Genomic DNA, 7,952 nt, shown 5'->3' with positions numbered 1-7,952 from the left:
CAACAAACACTGCTATTAACATGGGATGCAGCTGCCAGATTTCTTTATTTAAGTAGTTAAGAAAATGAAAAAAATATATATTAATTTATAATAATGTTGCTATTGGTTGCTCACCAAGACTATCTCAATTTCCTTGGCCTAAGACTAACTTATTTTAATTTTTTTTACAAAATGTCATTGAAGGCCATTCTCACAATATTCAGTTATGGCATGTCTGGCAACCACTGTAGTTGCAACTGCAGTACTGCACAGCTCCTGTTTCTGTTCTGTCCAACCAGCCCCACGTATGCGCAGGAAAGCGAGCCTAGCACGTTGAAAATGCCTGTAAGTAATAGTGTTTTTTGTGGTCATTTCTTTTGTTTGAGTTAATACACAGTGTTATCAACTGTCAGTGCTTCTTGTCGAGTTTCCACATCAGTTGTGTTCGCGGTCTGAATCCTCGAAGTTGTATTGTTGATATGCAGGCTAACGATAGCAGCATCAGCACATGGCGTGAAAGTTAGCTTACATAGCGTTAGCTGTCTGACATGGGCGGCGACTACTTGCTGAAACGCAACTTTGTCATGATATTAAATGTGTGTGCGAAATAGCCTGTTGTGGAGTAATTTCGGGCCGAGAATAACAGTTTGTACCTTTTTAACGTTACTTTCTTTTAATCAAGGCCCGTCTCATCAAAATGGAGAATACTATCACACTTTAACTAGCATTAACGTTACTTTTATAGCGTAAATAAACTACCGCGTAACTTTACTTTTTTATGTTCAGTGTTTTTCCAACGTCCATGGTGTTGCTAAAATGTTAGCTTGTGAACTTAACATCTGGACTAATTAGCCGTGATGTTCGTAGATTTAAAATCAAAACAAGACTTACCTTGTTTATCACAGGAGTAGTGTTGTAACGTTAGTTATTAAAACATTAATAAGTAATGTAAGATAAGGCACTTTATCGCATGCTTGATCGCTGTTGCACAAACGTAAATGTCAACTGTGTTTTGTATTTTTCACTTTAGCTGGCCAGAGACCTCCTCCACCCTACTATTGAACATGAGAGAAGACAACATAAAAAGAAAAGACTTGTTCAGAGTCCTAACTCCTACTTTATGGACGTAAAGTGCCCAGGTAACGTTATGTCTAACGTTATATAGTAGAAGAACAGATGCAATGTTTTTAGGCTATGTGGTTGTTGGTCATACATTGACTGAGTACTCCAGTCATGTTTTTTTGCAGTGGTTCAGCCATCTTTTGCATCACATTGCGTTCATGAAAACTTGAGATTGAATTTATAACAACTGGACCTATTATTTGTTTAAATCTGTTTCTTTGCAGGCTGCTACAAGATCACCACAGTGTTCAGCCATGCCCAGACTGTGGTACTCTGTGTGGGATGCTCAACTGTGTTGTGCCAGTCAAAAGGGGGAAAGGCCAGACTGACAGAGGGTAAAACAACCACAAACTTAAATAATGCTAGTGCTGTAAAGAGTGTGCTAAAGATCACTACCTTTAGCTGTACATATAATGCCGAACTTACACCAAAAGACTTTTCAAGCGATTCCACTGTGGTAGCCAAATTCCCAATATCGGAATGAAATCATGAGGGGCTTGGGGCGCGCTCCAGTCTTCTCAATCGTTTGGTATAAGGTGGTCATAAAACTCAGTCAGATTAAGTCTTTTTCCCGTCTCGACAAAATCAAATGTTTGATATTATCTAAGTTTAAGTATTGGTAGTGAAGTTAAATCATGTGAACATTGTCAACAACCAATTGGTGCGCTCCCTTCAGCACCAAACAGGAAGCAGCAAATGCTTATTGTTGCTATGATGCCGCACTAAGCTAAACGCTAAAGAGGGAAAGTTGCAGATTTTCAACCCTTCTGTTCTCTTAATACATCCATGTTCTGAAGCACGTCATCCAACGCAGACCTCCGGATACTGCCGCCATTCATCTACATGTACGGCAGAACAGAATCGGAAAACTTTCCCTTAAGTTATCAGCTAATGCTAGCTTGGTTAAAGTTTTCAAAACAAATCTAGTTGTCTTGCAAGATCCCCAGTCTTTATATAAAGTTAGATGGTGTCAGACTAGCTGTTTCAAAGTCTTCTAGTGTATGATAGGCATAAGTTGTTAGAAGACCGTCTAACCCATTTTATTTGTTTTTTACAGGTTGCTCTTTCCGGAGGAAGCAGCACTAAAGGGACTGCACACTAGTAATCATGTCTGTAATTAAGCCATGCTGTTGTAAAATCCCTTATTTTTCCATCGATTACAATATAGCTGTGCATTCACTAATGGCAGGTTCTGTCACTGTACAGATGTCCAACTTTTATGATAAATTTATAAACTAGCAAACATTTTAATATGCAAGACAAAAGTAAAATCTCTAAGTCAATAAAGAAACTTATTAAAATTTGAAGCATTCTGGGACTTTTATTGAGAAATAACCAAAAGTTTGTCATGACTGAAATTACCTTCACAGAAAGCATACAAGTAGTCCTTTCAGCTTTTGGAAAAAAAAAAAAAAAAAAACATAATAGACAGTGACACCAAAATACAGTTTTGATAACTTGGGGAGCACAAATGAAACATGAAATGAGTACTCCACTTGCATATTTGTGTCACAGGAGAGTCGCACAAACTGGCTTTGGCAACTGTTTTAAACCTAATGTAACTTATTTGTATAACATCACTTTATGAAAAACAGTTAAAGGAATCTTCACACAAAACATTTTTTTAAAATGACAAACCACATGCTCTACAATTTTTTTTTTAATCATAGATTACGATCACTGCGTCTGACATTGCACTCCGCTTCTGGGACCCTCTTCATCTTCCTCGTAAGCTTCCCTACTGGTGCTTCTCTGTTGTGTCTGCACATCCACCTCACACAGTTGCACCTCCTCCATGTCATCAGTAATCATCACATCCTCCCTGGGAGGAAGCAGTCTTTCCAGCTGAAACATGAGATGCTCTGGAAGCCAGTGTTTCTCTGGAAATTCCACCTGTGGGATGAATTACAATTACCTTAAATTAATGTTTTCTCTACAACATAAGCATCTGATTTCAGTCCAAAGTTCTGTCACACTAGTGAAATGTTTTATATTCAGGGTACCTTACCTGGAAACTAATGATAAGCTGTCCTTTTTCATAAGGATCCCTGTAAATTGGCATGCCCTCATTTTGAACACATCTGATGTCACTGTGCTTGATTACTTGTCCTGTTGAAAAAAAAAAAAAAAGAAAAAAAAAATGTTCATGAAATCTGAATTACAAATACAGTCTACCAGACAAGGCAGCACTAGGGACCAGCTAATCTCAGTCAATTACCTGGCTGTGAGCTGATAATGAGCATTCTGTCATCTAGTGTTTGAATGGTCTTCTTAAAACCACACAGAGCCTCAGCAAGTTTGATGTTCATCTTCATTGTCAAATCATCATCTTTTCTTTGGAACAGTGGGTGCTCCTTCTGATCCAGAACAATGATTACATCCCCAGGCTCCAGTCCAGGTTCCTGGTCGCCTTCTCCATTGAATGTAATTTTCTGACCATCTCTCATACCTACAAAACACATTCATCTTAGTTTGCAAAAACACATTTACACTACTAACTTATTTAATTTATCTATCTATCTATATTTTAAATGAGTATCTCAGATGGCTAAATAACATACCTTTGTCAATGTGAACTTCAAGAATTTTCTTCTTGCGTTCTACTTTGCGTCCATTGCAGTTCTTGCAGCGGTCCTTAGCGTTAAATTTCTCACCCTGTCCCTGGCAGTCAGCACACATGCTTTGGATCTGCTGAATCATGCCTGGCCCAATCTGTTGCACCTTGACTTGTACACCTCTTCCTTTGCAAGTTGAGCACTTCTCCAAGGCACCTTTCTTACCACCATAGCCTGTATCAAAAACAGGATAATGTAATGTACTGACCTTTGTAACAATTTTAATTATATATGGGATTTAAAAAAAGATACAACACTATGTACCTTCACATTTTTCACAAATTACACTCTTTTGAAGTCCAAGCTTCCTGGTGCTGCCTTTGTACATCTCCTCCAGTGTAACACTAAGCTGGTGGACGACATTCTTCCCTACAGGAAAAGCACATGTATGCAAGTTGTGGGTATTTGAATATAATTAACAGCCTGCAGCTAGATTACTTGTATAAATCTTACCTCTTCTCTCTCTCTGCATCCTTCCTCCACCTCCAAAGAACATGTTGAACATGTCCATTGGGGAAGTTCCTCCACTCATGCCTCCCTCTTTGATTGCTTGTTCTCCTCCTTGGTCATACAAGTCTCTCTTCTCTGGGTTTGACAGCACCTCATATGCTTGAGATATAAGCTTGAACTGTGGCAATAAAAACAATACGTTTTTGAAAACACTGCATTTAAAGCTTTCACAAATAATGAATCACCACACTGTTTTTTTTAGTAAGTGGCAATGGCTGATATTAGTTTCCTGAACTAAAGGTTGTAAAAGGAATACTTGGTGTACATGTTCAGCATATTCTATGATAATGACACTGAATTTGCAGACGGCTAGCCTTTGTAATGTGTCAGACCAAGTTCTTCCCAAACTCATCAGTCTAATGAACTCTGGACTGTTAAGATATATAGTCTACAAGGACAGTGAAGGACCTCTTCGTTAATTATGTTTTAAACATTAATTTCACAACCTTTGCCATTCTAACATGAGCAATTCAACTCAGTGTCAGGAAGGTGAATTTATTTATTTATTTTTTTAAATTGAGCTTTATTCATCTTGCATGATCTGTCTATGTATTTATGCATTTCAGCCTGTTTTACTTCTTGGTGTATGTTGGTATATACCAAGTTGGAGTTTTTTTTAATCTCTTTCTAATCCTGCCTCTGGTGTTTCCTCACTGTAAATTGATTCATTAATTAATGACAGCGTTTCCTCAGTTCCTGTTTTTAGAAAATGCTGTTGTTATTGGGTGTTTTACAATTACAAAGCCATGTATTGCTTTGGGTGGATTCTGTGAAGCAATTTCTGTTATATTTTATATGAATGAAAAGTTTTATACAAATAAAGAGTGATTGATTGAGGACTGATGTCTCTGTATTACCCTAAACCTAAACAGAGGAACTGCGAGATCATTCCAGAAAGTTCCAGAGGTCAATCCAACAAGGCGTGCAGTTTATAATTAGAAAGGGCATAACAGTCCATAAACGGCTGCAGGGACACCCTAAAGGTCTCTAGCTAGCTATAACGTTATGTAACCAACGCTAACCTACCTTCTCTCCTTCATTCGGGTTTTTGTCGGGGTGATATTTCAATGCGAGTTTTCTGTAAGCTTTTTTGAGTTCCTCTTGTGAGGCTTTGGGGCTGACACCCAACAGATCATAGAAGCCGGTTTCGTGAACCATGGTGACAAAACCTAAAACAAAATAAATCACAAACACATTAGCATAGATCCAATGCTATTGTCAGCGTAGTAACACTAACGTTAAGCCACATGTCAAATAATTAACGTTAGCTAACAACAGTATTAGCCAATAACAAAGTTCACATCAGCCAGAGCGCAAGCCTGTGCAAATACGTTAAAGAATAAAGGTAACGGATGGCTAGAATACATACTAGCTATATATTTAAACGGATAACGTGAGGAAACGTTATCATGGGAAGCACGTGAAGTTAAATGTCAATTCCTTGCAACCATATAGCTAACGTTAGTAGCTTGGCTATATTACGTTAAGATTGAATGAAACGGTTAGCATTAATTAGCCGTATAGCTAAATTACGTTAGTATTTAAAAATACAGTGTAATGTACTTACTTGTCAGATGATATTACTATACTATCTTTCGCTCGAATTACGCTGAGGCTGGTGAAGGAAGATGGCTGGTTCTTATAACCGCTCGGCTACACAGTACAGAACTTTCTGGAGAGGTTTGAGAAGAGTGGCCGGATGTGTCGTTAGACTGCAGAGTCTAGAAAAGACCTGGGAGAGGGAGGGCGGGGGAGGAGATAGGAAGGGAGGGGGAGGGGGAGAGAGGAAGGGAGGGAGGAAGGGAGGAAGGGAGGGAGGAAGGGAGGAAGGGGGAGAGAGAGAGAGAGAGGGAGGGAGAGGGATACAGTCAGTTAGGCTATGTCTTGATCTTGAAAGTCTACATTATTGGTTTGGTGTAAGTAAAAGTAGGTATACTAGCAGCAAACTGATGCAAGTCAACGAGATCGTCCCGAATTAAAAATATGAGAACTTGTATTTGTGTGCACACCCTACTCTAATGCATACACTAATATACCCTTGAATTGGAAAACAAATGCGTTGTTATTTGTGGAGGACTGTGTGCCTTAGGGTATTCAAGTGTAAAACGTAGCCTACAAAATACTTACTATGCAGAAAATATGGGGTTCCATTTGTGCCAAAATTATGTCACATGTGCACTGTCTATGTCTAGGAAATCTAAAATTGATTTTAACAAAGATAGCCTTACTGGTTATTGAATTGCATGAAAAGTGCATTGAGATTGGTTTAGAAGTAAGCTAGACTAATGACAAGGAGAACACATCAACATACATAACAGGGACAGGGACAAGGACACATGACATTCGGGTTATGTTTACATCCGGTGTCGCAGTGGAATGCTTCTGCCAGCAGCACATCATTACAGCTATTGAGTTCACCCAGTCCCTTTCACATCTGCCACCAATACAACTTAACGACGTAGAACGACTTGCTGACAAGTGGTCCCTTGCTTCAAGATCGAAATTTGATAAAGGCTACTAGTTCTTCGTTGTAGTTTACCTGGTTGATTGAAGGTACGTGATTAGCTTAATTTAGCTAACATTATCCCTATGCTAGCGAAGGTTATAAGCTGACAAGTTTCAGTTTTACAGTGTTTAGGCGTTATTTTTGAGTAGTACAGACCGCAAACTCTTGTTGCAGCTTCTTTTTAATATTACTGCTGTTTGCTACAGTCTCGACTGTAAGATAAGAGTCAGTAATGTATTTGTGGCTAATGCTGCGCTCTTTCTTAATATGGATCCGTCCACTGGCCAATGTGTATCTATCCTCAGGGGAAAAGTGCTGACTGCACACAAAGTTGCTCCCACGAAGAATCCTAACACCTGGTCCCTCATCTCTCCTGACCGTCCTCACCCAACGGGCACGTATTTCTCTATCAAAAGGGAAATCGTGAAAACTTAGATACGGGAATTTCTGTTTGTTGTTTGAACAAAATGGTACACTGCAATAGCATCTACTCTAAGATTGTGCCATGCTTCATTGTTGGATGGGATACAGTTGTGATACAGACACCAGGAGAAAAGAAACAGCAAAATTAGCATTCAGCTTTGACCAGGAATCAATAGAGGGTTTTCACGACGCGTCATCAGACCAGAAGTCGCCATATTGGAGGTACTCCACATCACAACAAAGCACAGGCACTGAAGTAGATCCCGAACGTCGTCAAGGAAAATGGTTAATTATTGCCGTGTTTTAGTTTGTACCAATAGGTCAGATGAGAAAAACATTTGGAATATTATCGACTTCCAAAAGTTATTAAAAACCAGGGAGAGGAATGCCAGAAGTTATCAGAGGAAAGGAGGGGCTTGTAGTTGGCAAAGCTCAACCAGGATCTACGAGGGAAAAATCTGTCTTGTTTGGTCTTTGAAATGAAAAAAAAAAACGATTGAGAGTCACTGACTACACCTTGAGTATCGCAATGATATCATACAGTTAAGGTTAGGTTGATTAAAGACGTTATTGCATTACTTACTTTGGCCTTCACAACACAACGATCGTTGATGACTTGGTACTGCGTCTCCCTCACCCATCCACACACCATCTGGTTATAAGCCTCCAAATCTTTGTAGGATTTAAGGTCTTCCGCTGTGTATGGGCTCGGCGAGAAAACCAGGTAGTTGACTATATCGGGATATGCAACCAAAGGAAGAATCACCGGGTCGTCATGGATCCAAGAAGAGGGAGCC

General features: G+C 39.3%; 2 protein-coding genes and 1 long non-coding RNA gene across 4 annotated transcripts; 2 read left to right on the top strand and 1 right to left on the bottom strand.

The window, feature by feature from the left end:
• Nucleotides 1-203: 203 nt before the first annotated feature.
• rps27l (ribosomal protein S27 like) lies at nt 204-2,408 on the top strand. Of its 2 annotated transcripts, none has more exons than XM_031282660.2 (4): nt 204-324; nt 1,010-1,118; nt 1,326-1,436; nt 2,159-2,408. In XM_031282660.2, exons 1-4 carry the CDS (start codon nt 211-213, stop codon nt 2,185-2,187), a joined length of 363 nt encoding a protein of 120 aa, XP_031138520.1. In that variant the 5' UTR covers nt 204-210; the 3' UTR covers nt 2,188-2,408. The 2 variants fall into 2 exon arrangements, with proteins under 2 accessions (XP_031138520.1, XP_031138521.1); XM_031282661.1 differs by lacking the exon at nt 204-324 and adding an exon at nt 559-624.
• dnaja (DnaJ heat shock protein family (Hsp40) member A) lies at nt 2,400-5,958 on the bottom strand. Its single transcript, XM_031282658.2, has 8 exons — nt 5,794-5,958; nt 5,253-5,395; nt 4,170-4,344; nt 3,981-4,085; nt 3,663-3,890; nt 3,320-3,550; nt 3,110-3,210; nt 2,400-2,994 (listed from the first exon to the last, which is right to left on the bottom strand). Exons 2-8 carry the CDS (start codon nt 5,382-5,384, stop codon nt 2,779-2,781), a joined length of 1,188 nt encoding a protein of 395 aa, XP_031138518.1. The 5' UTR covers nt 5,385-5,395; nt 5,794-5,958; the 3' UTR covers nt 2,400-2,778.
• Nucleotides 4,753-5,062, top strand: LOC118495392. The gene is made up of 2 exons (XR_004897778.1): nt 4,753-4,881; nt 4,920-5,062. It is a non-coding gene; the product is annotated as an uncharacterized LOC118495392 (long non-coding RNA).
• Nucleotides 5,959-7,952: the final 1,994 nt, after the last annotated feature.

Source organism: Sander lucioperca, chromosome 7 (genome assembly GCF_008315115.2).
Source record: "Sander lucioperca isolate FBNREF2018 chromosome 7, SLUC_FBN_1.2, whole genome shotgun sequence".
NCBI classification, from domain to species: Eukaryota; Metazoa; Chordata; class Actinopteri; order Perciformes; family Percidae; genus Sander; species Sander lucioperca.
Note: the sequence above shows the minus strand (reverse complement) of the source record. Positions and strands in the feature narration are given on the sequence as shown.

Coding starts and splice junctions, on each gene's coding strand:
- rps27l (XM_031282660.2), top strand. CDS start 211: ATGTCTGGCAACCACTGTAGTTGCAACTGCAGTACTGCACAGCTCCTG. Junction 1,119..1,325: donor TATGGACGTAAAGTGCCCAG/GTAACGTTATGT, acceptor GTTTCTTTGCAG/GCTGCTACAAGATCACCACA. Junction 1,437..2,158: donor AAAGGCCAGACTGACAGAGG/GTAAAACAACCA, acceptor TGTTTTTTACAG/GTTGCTCTTTCCGGAGGAAG.
- dnaja (XM_031282658.2), bottom strand. CDS start 5,384: ATGGTTCACGAAACCGGCTTCTATGATCTGTTGGGTGTCAGCCCCAAA. Junction 4,345..5,252: donor ACCCGAATGAAGGAGAGAAG/GTAGGTTAGCGT, acceptor TTATTGCCACAG/TTCAAGCTTATATCTCAAGC. Junction 3,891..3,980: donor AATTTGTGAAAAATGTGAAG/GTACATAGTGTT, acceptor TTTTTGATACAG/GCTATGGTGGTAAGAAAGGT.